This window comes from Gracilinanus agilis, chromosome 1, assembly GCF_016433145.1.
Source record: "Gracilinanus agilis isolate LMUSP501 chromosome 1, AgileGrace, whole genome shotgun sequence".
Taxonomy (NCBI): Eukaryota; Metazoa; Chordata; class Mammalia; order Didelphimorphia; family Didelphidae; genus Gracilinanus; species Gracilinanus agilis.
Genome location: NC_058130.1, coordinates 198777614 through 198798014, shown reverse-complemented (window position 1 = coordinate 198798014; position 20401 = coordinate 198777614). Strand labels below are relative to the sequence as shown.

General features: G+C 35.9%; 1 protein-coding gene across 1 annotated transcript in view; it reads left to right on the top strand.

The window, feature by feature from the left end:
- Nucleotides 1-115: 115 nt before the first annotated feature.
- The window catches only part of CARNMT1 (carnosine N-methyltransferase 1), a 45862-nt gene continuing 25576 nt past the window's right edge, over nucleotides 116-20401 (top strand). Inside the window, exons 1-5 of the mRNA XM_044659540.1 lie at nucleotides 116-369; nucleotides 5956-6151; nucleotides 7080-7243; nucleotides 15447-15587; nucleotides 19040-19218. Of these exons, the coding sequence (XP_044515475.1) occupies nucleotides 131-369; nucleotides 5956-6151; nucleotides 7080-7243; nucleotides 15447-15587; nucleotides 19040-19218 (919 nt within the window). The 5' untranslated portion in view covers nucleotides 116-130. The remainder of the gene's footprint in view (nucleotides 370-5955; nucleotides 6152-7079; nucleotides 7244-15446; nucleotides 15588-19039; nucleotides 19219-20401) is intronic.

Below are 20401 nucleotides of genomic sequence, written 5' to 3'. Positions count from 1 at the left end.
GGGGGGGGGCGGGAGCGGAGAGGATATGTCCGCCGCGTGCGCCGTCTCTCGGAAGGCTGAGCAGCAGCCACCACCTCCGCCGCCGCCGCCGCCGCCACAGTCTCCGCGAGAGGAGCGGGCCAGGCCGGCGATGCATCAGCGGCACCGCCCTCAGCCTCCCGCCACTCAGCCGCCCGAGGGCGGAGGCGACAGCAGCGGCGGCGGCATAGGAGGAAGAGGGGAGAGCGAGGACGTGGAGGTGCTGTTCTCGGCCGGGCGGCGGGGGCCGGCCGCCGGGGCAGCTGCGGCGGCGCACAGCCCTGAAGAGGAGGAGGAGCGGCTGGAACGGGAGCACTTCTGGAAGATCATCAACGCCTTCCGCTACTATGGGTAAAGGGCCATCCTCCCCGCCCCCCAGACACCCCCCCACTCACCCCTTCTCAGTCCCCAGCGCACCCTTGGGGATGGCGGGGCCTCACCCGGGGCACGCAACAATGCCCACTTGTCTGCCTTCAGTAGGTACCCACTCCACTTCTTCTACCGCTTCGCTCCCAGGCATCCTCGTCCCCCCACCCCCACCTCGAGAGTCACCCAACCCGCGGTCCCCTCCTGTTTGAAGTTGACTTCAAACTTCCCAGGGTGACTGTCCAGCTCCAAGCACACACCGTGCCTGTGCACGTTATAAATGTTTGATAAAATGTTTGTTGAATTGTATTGCATTTCAATCGGATCTGAAGTCCTTGTTTTTCCTTCATTAATGGGTTTCCCATCTTTTGAGATTCATTAGTTGGTCAAGTCTAGAAGCAACAAGCATTTATTAAGCGCCTACTAGTTTCCCAGGAAATGTGCAGAGCGACGAGAATGTACAGAAAGGCATGAACAGCCCCTGCCCGCAGGGAACTCACGTTCTACTGGGCCAGACTACATGCAGACAACTTTTTACGTACGAGATCATGTGCTAGGTATACTGGAGCTAATCTCCGAGGCAAAGGTAGAGGGTACTGAGTTAGTACCTCCCCAACGACGACGACTCCTTCTTCCTAAAGTAATCATACCTCCTCCTAAGACTTTGAATCTCCCCCCAATAGTGATCTGTCGGTTGGCCAGTCTACAAACATTTATTAGGTCCTTGTTATATGCCGGTTCAGAGCTAAGCTCTTGAGGTAGAAAGAGTGGCAGTCATAATTACATTCTATGTTGCATTTTATGTATCAAGGATCGGAGACTTTTAAAAATCTCTCTAGCACTTTACCTTAGTAGTCTTTATTAAATCCAAATTATAAACATTTTTAAAAGCCTGATTTAGAAAGGAGAGAGTTTTCAGTTTTCTCATGTCATAATGACAACATATTGATCAGTACTTGCCCAGTATATTAGCACAAACATTTCTGTGTTTTTTGTGTTTTTTTTTTTTTTGCTAGGTTCATAACATGGTTTGGGGAGGGGGATTTGTTGTATTTAACATAGAGTCCACAGGTTTTCATATCAGTGGAATTAAGTCTCAGACATTGTTTTTCTCATTGCTTTTTACTTATGCATAACTACTTTGTCCTTAAAAATTGATGCTGATTGAACTTTGAAATTCACATCTTTTTAAAATGCAGACATTTAAAATGAACTGTTGTGTGATGCAGTGTATTTGTTGGTATGTTGAAGGCGGGTGGAGAATAATTTGCATCAGTTCAGTTTTAAGTTTTTATAGTTGGTAGAAATGTACAAAATCCAAGGCCTTAAAAAACCTGCGACTAGGGGACAGCTGGGTGGCTCAGTGGATTGAGAGCCAGGAGGGCCTGAGTTCAAATTTGGCCTCAGATACTTCCCAGCTGTGTGAGCCTGGGCAAGTCACTTGACCCCCATTGCCTAGCCCATACCACTCTTCTGTCTTCCAACCAATATACAGCATTGATTCTAAGATGGAAAGTAACGGTTTAAAACAAAATCAAAAACCTGCTACTGTTACTAAATGAGGAAAACTGAAACCAGATTAAATAAATAAGGTGTGATCTGTCTTTCACATTGGTACTTCCATTCTGCCATCTGCACTTCAGAGTATTCTATAGATAATAGTAGTTTTAGGATGGATGTCTGTGTATTGTTAAGATACCCCTGTATGCACAAAGGACAGGATTCCTTCCTTTGCAGCATATTGCAAAATGCCAACTTAAATGCTCTTAGTGGAAGTGAAAAATAATTTTAGTTATCACAAATGTCAACATAACCAAATGAAGCCTAGATATCAGTAAATATAAACCATGCATGGCATTATGACAGAAGGCTCCTGGTATTTTTAGGGAAAAGACTAGAAGCAATGCATTTTCTTCAACTTCCCCCCCAGGGCAACTCTTGTTCTTTTAAAGGAATTTTTTTAAATCAGCTCAGTCAGAAATATTAGATATAATCTAGTCCAGTCTCCTGCCTTCGACCTAATTAATTAATTTCCCCTTATCCTATTCTCCTCCCTTCAAAGATGAGCTGGTGGGGGAAAATCGTAGTAGTGTCTTAGAAGTGCCTCACACAGTACTTCATACATGATATAGCTTAATAAAATGTTTGAGTTGAAGGTAGTAGATTACAAGCTTCTTGTTGGTAGAGACACTCTTATTTATCTTGCATTTTCCTCAGATCTAAACACATTTTAAATTATATCACCCCTTTTATGTTCCTGTTAATATTGTGCATTGAGTAAATGTTTGTTCATTTAATAAAGTGAGCTAGCTTGTTTTACTGTTGTGGAACTTCTCTAGTTATAGGAACTTTTCTATAAAAAGCTTAAAGTGCTCTCTCTCCAAAAAAACTGTTTGGAAATTCCTCCAAAGTTCTGTGTTTCTACCACCTGTGCAAGAAATGTCTTGGCAAAATATGTATTGGTTTAATTACAGAAACTCTTAAGATTGCTCCCTTCCTCTGCCAGGGCCAGAAAGGAATTAGTGTGGAGCTTCAGTTTCTCCAGGTTTTATTGACCCATCTTATATATCTCTCTTCTGACCTCTTGTACAAATGAAAACAGTAGCATTGTGACAGAAAATTGAAGTAAAAGTAGAAAGTACAGGGAGAGTTGTAGGCAAGAAGAACATGTCCTAGTTTATTTGCAGCAGGTAAGAAGGAAGAGTGAAAGGATCAGGGACAAGAAAAAGAAACATAATTGGTACATTTTTTTCTTTTTAAAAAATGTGGAAAGTTTGTTTAGAAACTCCATAGAAGTGCTATGAACTTGTATTAGTTTAGAGGAGATAGTTTATTTCAGTGATTTGAGACATTCTTACAATCATTGCTTGTAATGAATTACAGTTATACTTATCAAATGACTGACTAAAGCCTGTTACTTGGAGATAAAGTGTTGCTTTCTAAATATTCCACAGATCAGGCCTCTAATGTCATTTCTATTTAGTATATGGTGACTGAAATGCTCTGTGCCCCTTTTGAAAATTGTCCTCCCTACTCCTACCCCTCTTTCTATCCCCTCCCCCCCCCAAAAAAAGTTGAAGGATGAGACTGGGAGAAATTTCACTTAAATTTTGTTAAGGTTTCATTTGCATTATTACCACTTTTACACTTACTAACCTAGGGAAGAAATATTTCCCTATCCTTCCTTAAAGACAAAGTAGCAAATAGATTTCTCTTCCCCCAAATGCTTCTTTATATTGTTTTTTTCCCTCTTTAGCAATCGTAGGACTTTTTCTTGGTTTTCTTCCTACTATGTGTGGCCATTTAAAATTTTAATTTCCTAGGACAAGAATTGTACTTTGATTATTCCCCTCTTCCCCCAAACTTAAGTTTTGTGTTCTGCAAACACATTGTACTTAATAAACATTTTGTTATTGAAATTGAAGTTTTCAAGTAAAGCAATTGTTTTAAAAATAAATAGACTAACAATAATTTAGTATTAAAACATGATCCTTTTAAAAAACATCTCTTTTTACTCTGCCAAGTTACATAGTCTTAGAGCTGGAAGGGACCTTAAAGGTCAAGTCTAGCCCATAATCATTCCATCCCCTTATCTTCCACAAATAGTCATTCATTGGATTCTTAGGCACCTCCAGTGACAAGAAACTCACAGTAAAGAGTTTTACCTCTTTTAAGAGTGTTAAAGACATTTTCCTATTTCTGGTTACCTGTAGATAGGATTTAAGAATTAATTTTAGAATTTTAGAGTTGGAAAAGATTTTTTAAATGCCCTAGACAGACATCTTACATAAGAAGAAATTCAGACCCAGAGAAACTTGACTTGTCGAATATTACTTAGCTAGTTAGTAATAGACCCAGGAATATTGAACCGAAGTGTTTTTGGCTCTTAAAATTTTTCCTCCTCTATAATGGTGCCTGTCTGCAAAACCACTAATTACATGATCCTGTGATTTAGAGCTGGAAGTGACCTCAGAACTCATCTAATTTAGTCCCTCAGAATTTTACAGTTGAGGGAACTGAATCCCTAAATAAATGGTTGTGACTTTCCCAGGTAGAAAGTACAGGAAGTAAGTTGCAGAGTGGGGATTCAAACTCTAGATTTTCTGAATTTAAATCAAGGATTTCCCACATTTTACTTTATTGTTATCCAATGGGAAGGAAACTAGCTCAGACCTTGATAATAAAAATTATTCATCAGTGATTTTTTTCTTGATAAATTTTGTAATTGTTTAAAGCTCTTAGATTTTGGTTATTAGTAATAGAAAAATAGGTACTAAAATCAACATGAATGACTTAAAAATATTATACCTATATGTAGAAAAGGTTGTTATTTTTGAGGGAGGGGAGTTTTAGGAGGGTACAGGATAAAAGGTCTGATAGTATAGGGAGGGAATTGCAATTCTTTTGCAATTGCAGAGATTCCATTTGGTTTTTAACTGTCTCCCTGGTCAAGCCAGGTTGTTGTCAGATTTTGGCAAGAGCTTCAGCTAAAGTTCTTTGTAATTGAGATAGTAAAAAGGACTCATTTGGAATTAGAAGATCTATAATTTCTACCTGTCACTTACCAGCCTGATCAGTGACTAGTTGCTATGTGAGCCTTAGCTGGTTCTAGGAATATCTTCCCAGCCTTCATTTATATTTCCTTTTTTTCTGGTTTTATGAATCTTTGTAAAAGTCAGTTTTAGGAAATAGTTATCAGGAAGATTGGAATATACACTTGTTAATCAAAAATAGCATAGAGGCATTTCTCATGAGACTTAATTTCAACTACTAGGGCATTTCAACTATGGCATTCATTATACTTGAACTGTTTCATATGGCCACTTATGATATAACATTAAAACACTGTACTTATCACAGAACACTTGGATTCATTTCAAAAAGTAAAATGTATTAACTATATAAGCAAGCTCTTATAGTATAATGGAAAAAGCCCTGGATTTGGGGATCAGGTGACTGGAGTGCAAATGTCATGTGGCCTTGTGGAAACAGTCCCAGAAAAGTGTAGAACTTTCCCCCTGTATACTACCTAACAAATCTTTTGAGCAAATGAGATAATAAATGTTTTGTAAACTATAAAGTGAAACATAAATATAATATATTATCAATGAAATATTTGGGGGCAGTTCTCTGCAAAATTAGCTGGTAGAAAAGTTTAAAACATTTAGCTACTTTGTCTAAATACTGTATTTAAATCCAGATGTTTAAATATTTCACCTGTAATATATCAGTTCTTCATTATTTTTGTTTTTGATTCCTCCCTTTATTTCCTTTCCTTTTGTGTTTTGAAAATGTTTTCCAAAGTATTCCAGACTACTTTTTGTTTACCTTCTGTGAACAGGAATATTCAGAGCTTGGAATGTTTAATGAGCTAAAAGTTACAACAGAAAGTAATTATCTACTACAACATGTTCTCTAAATTAACTGAAAATTAAAATAGCTTCAATTGAAAAGTATTGTGGCTTGACTGAACAATATCTAAGAAAACAGTAGAACAGTTCTGTAAAAAAAAAAAAGATGATGATGCTTTGGTATGAATCCTTGTGCCAATAACTTTTTTGTATTTTCTAGAACGAGTATGCATGAAAGAGTGAATCGAACAGAAAGGCAATTCAGATCACTACCAGCTAACCAACAAAACCTGCTTCCTCAGTTTCTTCTTCATTTGGACAAGATTCGGAAATGCATTGATCATAATCAAGATATATTACAAACCATTGTGAATGACTGCATACACATGTTTGAAAATAAAGAGTATGGAGAGGATGTATGTAAATCCAGACTATATTATTTTAAATTTTAAAATTCTTCCACTTCTTAAATTCTGAGTATTTGTGACCTATGAATGGTCTCTTTTCCCTCCTTGGTTTTATACTAATCATGCATCTTATTGTGCTAGCTGCTGAAATAAACTTAACTTCAGTGAGTGAAACCAGAGTTAATAGTACATATTAATCACTTCCCTGAAAAAAGCAACCAGCTTTTCCTAGTAATGTAGCCACATAGTGGACACTAACTCCAGAGAGTTAACTATCTGGAAAACTTGTTTTTTTTTATTACTAATTTAACCATTCACATTTTAGGTGGCCTCTTCCCATGATTACTCTTGTGCTGTCATACTAGTGTTAGTCATTCCTCAGTTTAGATAGTGAGGTTATTTTGTTATTAGCACTATAAAATGAATACTTAAGACCCCAGGTATTTTTACCAATGTAGTGTATCCATTGATATACTATCCTTTTTTAAAAAAAAATTACTTTTTTGAAATCTAAGGGACTGGCAGTGTTGGAAACTGAAGTCCTCTTTTTGTATCCACAGGATAGGTACAGTTGGGCCACTCCAGTGTGAGCTTCTCCATCAAATGACCACTACTATCACCTGGAGGATCTTTCCTCTTGTTCGGTCTCTATGGCAGCTCAGGTTTGGTCCTCTACTGAGTAAAGACTACCCAATTATGTGGTAGTTTTTTGATAATGGACCTTAATCTGTTGAGGGCTGAATTGAGACCACCAAACTCATTTCACTTAGGATCTCAAGCTGCACTTAAACCCTGGTCGTAGAGGTGAGAAGCAAGAGGTTTATCCACTAAGCCACCTGTAATAGTTCTCCTAGTTGTTTTTAGCATGTCTGTTGAAATTATTCAAGATTACTTTTCTTAAACTGTTTTTACTCACTGATGTTTGTATTTTAAACAGGGGACAGGGAAGATTATGCCAGCATCCACATTTGACATGGATAAGTTAAAATCTACATTGAAACAATTTGTGAGAGATTGGAGTGAAACTGGGAAAGCTGAAAGAGATGCCTGCTACCAGCCAATCATTAAAGAAATTGTAAAAAATTTTCCAAAGGAGAGGTGGTAAATAATGGATTTGTTTTTAGCCTATTTCATTGAGATTAATATGGTGACATGTTTTTATCTTCTGGCTCACCTAGGATCTCCTGTCTCTAGGCCTGACTCTCAATTCACTGAGCTACCCAGCTGCCCTCCCCCCCCCCCCCCATTCTTTTTAAAAAATAAAAAAGAATGAAAAAAACAAGAACCCCATACATTAAATGGTCCTACCATTCCCTCAGTCCGTAGCTATGTTTTTTATTGCTGAAATCTCAGAAAGAATCAGTACTCATTTTCTCATTTCCTTGCAGTCTGATTTCTGAATCTACTATCTGATTGATACTGCTCAATCTGATGACCTCTTCTCAGTTCTTATCCCTCTTGAATTCTATAGCTTTTTATATTGTTGATTGCCCTTTTTTATTGGATATGCTCTTCTCCTTTATATTTTGTAATACTGCTTTCCCCTCTTCACCTTCCTATCTGATACTTCAGTTTTAATTTGTTTCTTGTCCTCCTAGCATGAATATTCCCTGGAACTCTGTCCCGGGTCATCTAAATATAGTATTTTGGAAAATTTTTTAAAACAATTAATGGGTTCAAGTATCTTTGCAGATGACCCCCAAATCTGTTGAGATCAAAATTAATACTATCTCTAATTTCTGTGGTATTGATGCTACAATATAATTAATTGTTATGCTCTATGGATTTTTTATAACTGAGTCTGCATCTGCCCAAAGCTACCTTTCTTTATCCTTGAGTTGAACTCAGAAATTTAACTTTGCCTTTGAGTTAGTTTAAAGTTTTATTTGTATCCTATTAGGTAACTTATTGCCATCCCCAAAAGATATATTATCTGTCCTTCCCTGTCCTTGTGCTATTAGGGGAGTTTTTGTCTCTTTCAAGGTGAAATCAAATCTAGTAGTTTTGGCCCCTAGCAAAGACTCTGAGATGCAGAGTCCCATAAAACATTCTTTAATTATCTTAGATAGAGTAGTGCCCCATGAAGAGGGAGTGGTTACTAACCTTGAATGTAACCAGTGTTGTTGTCCCCATTCCCATGATTCTACAGCCAATCACTTTGTCTTCCCCGGCTCTGTACTTAACAAAACTAAATGAAGGCTGGTGAACACTACTTTGGGGTCTTTGGTTACTGTTAGGCTAACTAAAAATGTTCATGCTCAGCTATCTCTCAGTTTATCTTAATCTTAAAACTCAATAATATATCATCTGGTACTAATTTCTCTCTAAATCTGGTAACATTTCATCAAATGCTTGCTGATATATCTATTTGTGTATGTTCTATAGGCATCTCAAACTTCACATCTTATTTCTTCCTGTAACACTATTCTTCCAAACTGTTTCTTTTGAAGGCACTATTATCTATCCTCCCACATCTTCCTTGACTCTTCCCACTCTTTTAGCCTACATTGCCAATATGTTGACAAGCCTTTTCAGTTCTATCTGTGAAACATTTTGCACATCTTTCCTTTTTTGTTCACTCACACTGCCATTCCCCTTATTGAAACCCTTATTACCTCTTGCCAGGACTACCTCAGTGGATTGAGAACCAGGCCTAGAGAAGGTCTTGCGCTCAAATCTGGCCTTCAAACACATTTGAGATATGTGAGTCTGGGCAAATCACTTGACTCCAATTACCTAGCCTTTACTACTCTTCTGCCTTAGAACTGATACTTAGTATTGATTCTAAAACAGATGATAAAAGGTTTTTCTTTTTTGAGAGTGCACAGCTCAGAAAAAGCTAATTTTTTTTTTTTACCTAGTGGCATTACTTTGGGACTTCAATGGCTTTTTCAACAATTTCCCCCCCTTTTCAGCTTCCTTTTGTGTGTTGTATTCCTCCATTAAATTTAAGTTCCCCAAATGCAAGGCCTTTCTTCCCTCTCCTCCTCTTTTTTCCTTCTTTCTTTCTTTGGAAAATAGATGTTTATTAAATGCTTTTTGACTGACTAGGATACTTTCTGTGAAGTTTTTCCCTAATCCTCCATCCTCAAGTAATTTGTGCTATCTTTGTTTTCTTAGTACTCTACATGTGTTTGTGTACATATAATCATAGGATTATAGATCTAGAATGGAAAGGGACTCCAGGTGCTATGTAGTCCATCCCCACCTTTTACAGATGAGGATACTTTGGAGGTTAAGTGACTTGCCCAAAGTCACATAAATATTAAGTAGCAGAGGCAGGAATTAAATCTAGCTCCTCTTATTCTAGCTAATTCCACTGTGCCATATTGTCTCCTTCAATCCACCTTACCCTTTAAGGACAAATATTGTTTCTTTTTGGGCCTTGGTATTCCAAGTGACTTGTATGTAATAAGCATTTAATAATATTTTAATTAAGTTTATAGTAGAAAAAAATTAAAAAGTTAAGAAGCTAAGGCAGTTATGCCATCTTCCACATTATTTCCTTCATGAAATTTCTACTGTATGGGTGTTATGTGCCTTAAATTATGACATGAGCAATATGGAAATATGTATTACATAAAAGTATGGGTATAACCCATTCATCACTTGGGAGGTGGGAGAAAATCTGAATTTTAAAATGTCAAAAAACATTTCTCAAAACTTCTTTCTACTTGTAAATGAATAAATAAAGACATCAAAGAAGGTAAGGCAGTGAAAAAAATGGCAAAAGAATTATGTATTCATTCCTGTGCCCATTTTTTGCAGTGGGAATGTTTCACAAATCTACATAATTAAAAAACTTCCCCTTATCCTAAACTTTCTTTTCTTACTCCTTTCCTTCTTCTGATTTTAATTGAAGTCCTTCTTAAAAAAAAACAACAAAAACAACCCTTATCTTCTCTCTTAAAATAAATTACTAAGTATTATTTCCAAGACAGAAGAGTGACAAGGCTAGGTGCTAGGCAACAGGAATTAAGTGATTTGCCCAGGTTTACATAGCTAAGAAGTGTCTGGAGTCACATTTGAACCCAAGGCCTCCCATCTCCAGGTCTAGCTCTCAATCCACTGAGCCACCAGCTGTCTCCTTGTTCCTTCTTGATGACTCTGCATCCTGTATTTTCTGCACTTTCTTTCCTCTTAAACATCTCTTACTCATAGTACACACTCTCACTGGTTCAGTTGAAATAGTCCTTGCTCCCCATTTTCACTTCCAGATTCTCCCTTTACCATCATCACTCAGCAAACTTTTTTCCTTTGAGGTTTTCACAATCCAAATTTATCACCCAGGGCAGATTCTGGTGCCCATTATCTAACAATTCCCAGGACATTCTCCTTCTTCAATGAGTTCAGCTCTTTGCTCACATTCCTCAGCTCCTTTTCACATACTAAGGAGCTTCCGCTTACATATTCAAATTAGCTCAAATGTTCAATCTTCCCAGTTCCTGTGTACTTACTTCCTGTGATCTTTTCTTTCACTCTCTCTGCTATGCACATAGGTTTGATCTTTCCATTACCCTCAAGTGTTCCATATCCATATTCGTGAACTTCAGAATTTCTTTATCCAGTTCCTTATGCATTATGCCCCTTAACTCTGTTGTTCATCCTATGACCTCCAAACCTTTCATTCCCTTAGTACTTTCCCAGTTAAACTTTATCCTTTGTCTTGTCCTTGATCAAACCTTGATAAATCTCACTCTATTATATTCCTCTCAACATCTCTTTAACACTTACTTAAATGTTCCTGAATATAGCTAAAGGAAGTTTAAAAAAAAATACATATTCTAGCCAAAGTCTACTACAAATTTGTAATCAGATTTCAGTTGGGCCCTCTGTATAGTAAGGCAGTCCTATAATTCCCTAGTTAATTTTCTTTCTCGCTCCCCACAACAGTTGTTCCAAATCTCTTAACTTGGAATCATCTATAGACCTCCAAAAGGTTTGTGAATAGATTCCAGAAGGGTCCATGAATTGGATTTTTTAATATTTTGATAAACTATATAATTGGCTTCCTACTGGGTCTCCCCTTATAAGCTGTTTTCTCCACCTACTAGCTCTCACACTAGATGTCACATCTCAGGAACCAACTATAGGTTCTTAACTTGCCCGGGCTGCCCAGGGGGCAGTGCCTGTAGAATCAGTTTCCTGTCTTGTTGGTTCCTTGGTTCTTTAACTTCCTTTCTCTGAGGCCTTGTCTATACCTCAATTTACTCAGTGTGGTCTGTGACCTCCAGGTCACTGAGAGATGATGTTAAAAAAAAAAAGTGACATAATGAAGAGAAAGAAATTTGCTTCTGACGGTTATAAAACCAAAACAAAACGTTATGTAATTTGGGTTTTTTTTTTTCCTATGCTAGAATTTAACACAGTAACAAAGTTGCTCTATTTATATCCCCCTTCTGAACTTCTTGTTTTCATCTATATGTTATTCTCCTTGCTACCTTCTATGCTTTAAGGAATTAAAATAAAATTTTTCCTTTTTTATTTACAAATTTACTCAGCATCAACAAACATATGAGTATTTCATTATTCAAAGGGGATTTTAAAAAAGATGAAACTATTAGGTAGTTTGGGGTTTTTTTTAAGTATGCTAAAATTTAGCATAGAAACAAAATGCTCAGTATACCCTTTAAAACTTGTTTTCATCTATATATTACTATGGTTCATTAGTATCTTTTATTTTTTTGCAATTTTATCATTACCCATTAACTCATCTTGCCTCCCCTTCTAATATATAAATGCATGGACCATGTCTAAAAATTCATGCCTCTTTTTATTCCTTTAATCAGTCACTTCTAACAAGAAGTGGATGGCATGCTCCAAAAACATGATTGGTCACTGCATTTTGATGAGGTCTTTAGTATTAAAAATTATTTTCTTCTACACTGTTGTGATCATGTAAATTGTTCTCCCATTTCTACTCACTTCACTTTGTCAGTTTATATGAATCTTCTGAGATTTCTTTTAACCTATCATATTTGACCATTGTAATAATGCCTATAAAAAAGTAATACACTTACTGAGGGTTTTTGTTGTCATTATAATGGTGAACATAGTTTTATTCAGATATTATTCAATCTGATTTTCTCAAAGGATAGTATTATTTCATAGTTTTCCTCTTATTATTTGTCAACCTTGTAAAACATAAACATAAGAACAAAAATTTTGCCTTTGGATCTAAATGGTCTCTTGTCATTTCCACTACACTGTTCTGTTTTCATATTTATTCAAATAGATTTTACCGATGCCTTTTGTTTTTCTATCATAATATTTTCTGAGTGTATAATAACTCTTCTTATAATACACAATTAAATAAAAAACACCCTGCAAAGTGACTCATCTGACATGTATAGCTGAGGCTTATTCCTGTTTTCTTCTTTTCCCTGGATCTGAGATTCTTAGTATTTAAATCCAGTTGTCCCCTCAATGTATAACTATGCAAGTATGCCTTTTTGAATAAGAGATCTGAAGCAAAACACTTGTAAACTTGTTTTTTGACATATTTGCATTTTGAATAAGCTACAGCACTGTATATAGGTTCATTCTCTCTTTGTATATTTGGATCACAGAAAGCACTTAACATGGATAGATTTAAAGCCTTAACTAGTATGAGGAAAAGGTAGTGGCTCTCTCTTGCTGTAGCAATCATTTTCCCTGTGATATCTCTCATGTACAACTTCTCAGCTAAATGAATTGAGTCTAATTTTTGCATGTATTTAATCCTTTTTTTATTCTAAAAATAGTATTTTTTATTTTCACAAAAATGAACAGTGATTGATAAAGATAATCATCTGTGACCCTTGGGGAATTTAGAAATATAAAACTTAGTTGCTTAGGGAGAGAAAAAGACCCTTGTTCCTTTAATGTACTTGAGATCCCAACTGCATGAAGTAAGATTTCAGTCCTGTGCTTTTATAGGAATAAGTTTCCTCACTGAAAAAGTTCACTAAATCCTGTTGATTCTTTTCTTTTTAAAGACTTGATTTTAGATGAGCAGGAAGCATTATTTTATAGCAGGACCTTGTTTTTTGTGAATTATATCCATGCTAATTCTATCAGGTGGTAGATAGCAAGATACTGTGCCTGCTTCTAAATGCCATCCTTTAATGAAAAAAACACTTACCACAGAGGTAAATAAATCTCTTTTTTTCTATTTAGGAATTGTTACATTCCCCTGCTTTCCCTCTTTGCTTTGGATCGGTTCTTCTTCTTTTCTCTTTGGATCAAGAATATAATCCAGTAGCTTCTCTTCTTAGTTTTTAGGCACATGAAATGTTCCTTCTTGTGTCTTCTTTTCTCAGTCTTTCCTATTCCATTTTTTTGTTCAGCATAACTTTTTGATTTTTAATCCTTACCTCCTGTCTCTCTCTCTATGTATGTATGTGTGTGTGTGTGTGTGTGTGTGTGTGTGTGTGTGTGTTTTTGTACAGTAAGGGCTACTAGGCAATGGGAATTAAGTGACTTGCCCAAGATCACACAGCTAGGAAGAATCTGAAACCAGATTCAAACCCAGGATTTCCCATCTCTAGTCCTGGCTCTCAATCCACTGAGCCACCTAGATGCCCCCCCTCAGCTTAATTTCTGAAGGATTAAAGTTACACGGAAATTTTTTGAGGAGTCTTGGGTACACAAAAGACTAAAGTAATATTTTGGAGGAGATATGAGCTTTGATCCTCTCAGGACAATAGAAAGAATAGTGGATTTGAAATCACAGGGCTTAAATTTAGGTTTGAAACCTGGTTCTAATATCTACTATCCTTGTGACCTTGAGCAAGTTACTAAACCTTTTGGGCCTTAATACAAAACAACAGGATTGTACTAATCTTTTAAGTTCCCCACCTTTTCTGTATATTTCATCTATATAGTCTCCTGAACATTTCATCTTTTGAGTTTATGTTAGGAATCCTGAGACAGAAACTGAGATGGATAGAGGTGGGAAATGTGAAGCGAGGTATACTAAGGTTGTTCTCTTATCATCACCTTTTCTCTTTTTTCAGTTGCTGGCTCTCAGTGGGATAAGTAAGAACAAAGTGGTCAGGGAAAGGTCAAAGGAAATTCTGTTACTTCCCTGAAACATAACCCTTAACATTCCTGGATTGGATTTTTTAATTTGTAGAATAGGGAAATGTTAAACTAAGTTATTTATAAGATTTTTTACAACAAGTATTATTCATTTTTACTATTCATATTTACTACATGTATTATTCATTTTGATGGTGAATAGTCTAAATATGGAAGACCTTTTTTTCCCCCTAATACATTTAAAAAAAAATCTTATTCAGTAATGTGAACTAAGCTTTAACACTTAAAAGCTTCAGATGTTAATTACAGATGACAGAGGTTGGTGAGAACTATAAGCGTTGTTCAAATCCAGTTGCCATTTTATTTTATTTTATTTTATTTTATTTTCCATTTGTTCCTTTTAAAAAAACTGATTCTACCCCTTTCCATCCCCTACCCCATATCCTAGGATGGAAGAGAACCCCAAATTTAATTTTTTTTTTTTTAGCAACAGTTTTTAAAACTCAGGTGGCTTAGCTGATGATTCCATTATTTTAAAAAAAAATTAACTTTCAGAACATTAAAGTGGTTTTAATTTTAATGTCTGGGGAAATTTTTCACTTGTTATGTTACTTCATGTAATTTAACTTTTATAGGTTACTAAACTGCTCTGTTTAGTGCAAGCTTAGAAGTTTTAAACCAGTGTTTTGATGCCTCTTGAGATATTTGGGGGAGTATAAAAAACTTGAATTACAAAAATGGTAGCTTGGGGACTACTGTGGACTAAGCATTTAAACTATCTTTGGCATGAGCACTATAGTTTGTTAAGTGATGTTTTAAAGACTTATTTGTTCCTTTTTCTTATTTATCTTTTTGCTATTGGTTTCTGGTGAAATCTCCCATTTAAGCCCTCGTGCAGCATGGGAGTTACCCCGAGTTCTTAAAGTTGAAGACAGTAAACCCTGGAATATACTCCAAGTTGGAAAAACTTTGAATACATGCCTGATCTGAGGACTAATCTAGTCAAGATTGGAAATGCTTACCAGGTTGACCACATAATTAAATTTTTTGCCATATCCACCCCCCAAAGAAAATCTATTGATAGTAACTTATATTGTTCAACTTCTTAAAGTATGTAGGAGAAATATTTTATAAGAAATCACTTTCTTAGGGGAGTATAACTTTTAACAAGCCTACTTATTTTCTTCATTAGCATTTTTAATGGTAACATTGATTTTTTTAACCTCTTGTTTTACAGCATTTAAGGGTTTGGACTTAATTGCCATGTTTTATTTAATTTCAGGGATCCTTCCAAAGTAAATATTCTGGTACCTGGTGCTGGACTAGGAAGATTGGCCTGGGAAATAGCTATGTTAGGTTATGCTTGCCAAGGAAATGAATGGAGTTTTTTTATGCTCTTTTCTTCCAATTTTGTACTCAACAGGTATTTATATTTACTTTCTATTGAGATGTAAAATTTCCAGAGAAAAATAACATTTTGCTTGCTTGTGTGAATTTTCGTGCATGTTTTAGATGCTCCTTATTTTAAAATCACTTTGCATATAAAAATAATTTTTTTACCCACACACTTAAGTACTTAAATGTTGGGATAGAATAAATAAATGTAAGGAAATGAATGATATAGTAGGTCTAGAAGAGACATTGGTCATTGTGTCTAACAACACTCATTTTGCAAATGAGGAAATTTAAGATTTATAAGCTTAAATGACTTTCCCATGGTCATATGGGTAGTATAGTAACAGAACTTGGATTTAAATGCTAGTTTTCTGTCTTCAAATCCAGTGTTCTTTCTAGCATACCACACTGTTTTCAAGTCCTATAAGTAGTCTTTATACAGAATAACTGAATTACTTCTTTGGGTGGGTGGGGGGACTTCAGGAATTAGAAATTCTTATTGCTTCTAGAAAATTTAGTGTTCAGTCTCATGAGTAAAAAGCTCGATGTCAATAGGGAGATTCTTTAAGAAGAGACCTCAGAAGCCATCTACTCTAAGCAATATGTAGAAAAATGGTTTTCCTCTACAATATACCTGATCAGTGGTGGTCATTTAGTCTTTGCTTGAAGATCTTATGTGAGAAAGAAACCATTCTTAATTCTTCATTCCACTTATAAAAAAACAAACAAACAACTTTTTAACAGTATTGAGCTTGAATTTGTTTCCCTGGAAGTTTTACTTATTGTTCCTTCTGCCATGTGGTAGTAAGCCATACTTGACTAAATTCATATAATCAACATCACTTAGTTGGACAAACCTATCATTTATTCAGGCCACTGGGGTTAGAAATAACTGCTTTTTTTTCCTGGAGTGAGTGTTAAACTGTCCCTTTAAAGACTCAATTAAGAATGATATTAACCAAGAATCTTGGAGTTCTGATGCCAACAGCTAGTCTTAAATTTGCATACTAGAAATTTGTCTAAATCTTAGAATCTATACTATGTATTGGTTCCAAGGCAGAAATGTGGTAAAGGCTGGGCAATGGGGATTAAGTGACTTGTCCAGGGTCACACAGTTAAGAAGTGTCTGAGTCCAGATTGCTACCTTTAAAAGGAACACACTATGCTACTTTAGTCTAAAGGACAAGATATTAGAGTTGGAGAACAAAATGTATGGTACATCTATGAGACTGTCTGGTATAGTGGATATAGGGAATAGACTTGGATTCAGGGAGTCCTAGGTTCATTCAAATCCCACCCATGTTTACTAGCATTGTGACTGGGTAAGTCATTTAATGGCTCTGGGTCTCTTACATTCATATCTTTAAAATGAAACTTGATGACCTTTCCAACTCAAAATCTGCAACCCTTTGATCTTTCCATTTTTTAATCCTTGGGTGCTCACATTTCCAAATTTGAGTATTTAAGTAGTAGTAAAGTAGTTTCTAGTAGATTTTTTGGTTATGTTTTGTATCATATTTTAAAATAATGGACAGTATAGTAGGAAGAGCACTGGATTTGGAGTCACAGGATTTGAGCTTAAATTATAGTGCTACTACTTGCCATCTATATAACCTTGGGCAAATCAGTTAAGGTTGCTTCATTTATTAAATTAAAGGATATGACTTAGGTGGTGGCAGTAAGGTGGCTTAGTGGATAAAGCACTAGACATGGAGTCAGGAAGACCTGAGTTAAAAAATGGCCTCAGACTTAGCTGTGTGACCCTGGACAAGTCACTTAAGCTCTGTTTGCCTTAATATACTAAGAAGGAAATGGCAAAACACTCCAGTATCTTTGCCAAAAAAACTCCGTGGGATCCAGAGAAAGAACTGTGGAACCAGAAATGCATTAGAAAAATATATGCTTGATCACATAGTGTGATTGGGATGCAATTAGGGTTTTGATGTTAAAGGATCACTCTACTGCAAATATAAATAACATAGAAATATGTTTTTATTCATTTTTATTTTATTGATTAATTATGAAAAAATTTCCATAGTTACATGATTCATAATCATTCTCTCCTCTCCTCCCTCCCCCTTTTCATAGCCAATGAGCAATTCTACTGGGTTTTACATGTGTTATTGATCAAGACCAATTTTCATATTATTGATATTTGCACAAGGGTGATCGCTTAGAGTCTATATCCCCAGTCATATCCCCATTGACCCATGTGGTCAAGCAGTTGTTTTTCTTCTGTGTTTCTGCTCCACAATTCTTTCCGTGGATGTGAATAGCATTCTTTCTCATGAGTCCCTCAGAAATGTTTTGGATAATTGCATTGCTGTTAGTGGAGAAGTCCATTACAATCGATTGTTTATATGGTTCTCCTGGTTCTGCTCCTTTCACTCTGCATCAATTCCTGGAGGTCGTTTCAGTTCATTATTCCTTTGAGCACAATAGTGTTCCATCACCAATAGATACCACAATTTATTCAGCCATTCCCCAATTGAAGGGCATCTGTTTGTTTTCCAATTTTTTGCCACCACAAAGAGTGAGGCTATAAATATTTTTGTAAAAGTCTTTTTCCCTATCATCTCTTTGGGGTACAAATCTATCAGTGGTATGGTTGGATCAATTCACAACTCCAACAGCAGTCTATTAATGTCTCTATTTTGCCACTTCCCCTCCAACATTTATTACTTTCCTTTGCTGTCATGTTAGCCAGTCTGCTCACTGTGCGGTGGTACTTCAGAGTTGTTTTGATTTGCATTTCTCTAATTATATGACATTTAGAACACTTTTCCATGTGCTTATTGATAGTTTTGATTTCTTTATCTGAGAATTGCCTATTCATGTCCCCTGCTCATTTATCAATTGGGGAATGACTTGATTTTTTTGTACAATTGATTTAGCTCCTTATATATTTGAGTAATTAGACCTTTTTCAGAGGTTTTTGTTATAGATTTTTTTCCCAATTTGTTGCTTCCCTTTTAATTTTGGTTGCATTGGTTTTGTTTGTACCAAACCTTTTTAATTTAATGTAATCAAAATTATTTATTTTACATTTTGTACTTTTTTCTCTTGTTTGGTCTTGAAATCTTTCTTTTCCCAAAGAATAAAAATATGTTTTGAACAATGATATATGTATAACCCAGTGGAATTGCTTGTTGGCTTTGGGGGAGGGAAAGGATGGAGCGGGGGAGAGGGGATTATGAATCATGTAACCATGGAAAAATATTCTAAAGAAAAATTAAAAAAGAAAAAGAAATTAAAAAAAAGAAAAGAAAACTCCATGGGCAATACTGCCTTGCTGTGGTCCATGAGGTCACAAAGAGTTGGACACAACTGAATGACTGAACAACAACTACTTAAGTCCCTTCTGGTTCTAATTTAAGTTACATCTAAAATGTCTCATCAAAAACAGTCTTTTAGTGTTAAAGAAATAATTCCTTGGGTAAAATATTTAGTTAAAACAATTAAATTTTCATGTTTTTGCAGATGTTCCGAAATTAATACGCATAAACTTTATCCTTGGATTCATCAGTTTAGCAATAACAGAAGATCGGCTGATCAGATTCGACCAGTCTATTTTCCTGATGTTGATCCCCATAGTCTTCCTCCTGGTTCTAATTTTTCTATGACTGCAGGAGATTTTCAGGAAATATACTCAGAATGCAGTAAGTTCAATTCAAACAATTACAATAAATTTTATCCCTATTCTAAATAAGATGAATCAGTATAAAGCTTAGATCAATCCTTTTATTGACAAAATTTAGTTCAGTAAGTGTTTATATAGTAGTATTTATAAGCAATTTTGCAAGACATTGTTGGAGATTAAAAAACAAAAACCATTTCCTGCTTTTGAGGAGCCCTATACCCAAGTTGTAGAGCTAAGAAAGAATAGTGTAATGCTAGTTTTGAGGGATCATAGTTCAGACTGGTTAGAGGAGCTGTTTTGTTTTCTAGTACAGTGTTAAATAGGGTTGGAAAAAGATAGATTGGGGTCATATTGTGAGGGACCTTAATTTTCCTACTAAAGGAATTTTACTTTACTTATAGTAGGGAAGCATTAGTAGTTTTGGAAGATAGTTCATTTTCATTGAAGAAATATTTATGAAATACCTACATGTTCAAGACAAAAATGAAATAGTTTCTGCCCTCATGGAGTTTATATTGTGCGAATTTACAATGTATATAGATAAGTAATACAATTTGTGGAGTAAAGAAGAGTAATTTGTGGAGAAGGGAAGAGCTCTAACAACTGGTCATGGAAAAAGAATAGGAATGGCCTTCTGAAAAAGGTAGCAACTGAGCTGAGCCTTGAAAGGAACTATGAATTCCAAAAGGAAGTCATGTTGGAGAGCATCCTGGGAAGGAAAACATTTGATGTGAAGTCACAGATGCAAAAGAGAGGGAATGTCATATTTAAGAAATGGCAAATAGAACAGTTTGGCTAGAATGTATAATATATCAGGAGAGGAATATGTAATTAGGAAAGAAGCAGATTTTGAAGGATTTGAAATACTACATAGAAGGGCTTGTATTTTATTTTAGAGGCAATAAGGAGCCAAAAAACTTCATTAATAGGAAAGTGACTTATACTTTAGGAATCTCAGCTTGTCAGCCAGGTGGAGGATGGATCAGAGAGAGGAAGATTGGAAGTAGGAAGGTCAGTTAGAAGGCTGCAGTAGCCCAGACAAAAGGTAATAAGTTCTTGAACTAGATATTGACCTTGCAAATGGTGAAAGGGTGGGGTGGAGTGGGGCAGAGCCAAGATGCCTGCAGTGAAAGCTGAAACCACTCTGATAATCTTTCTAAATCAATCTTCAAAAAGCACCTCAAAAAGACAGGAGTCAAAAA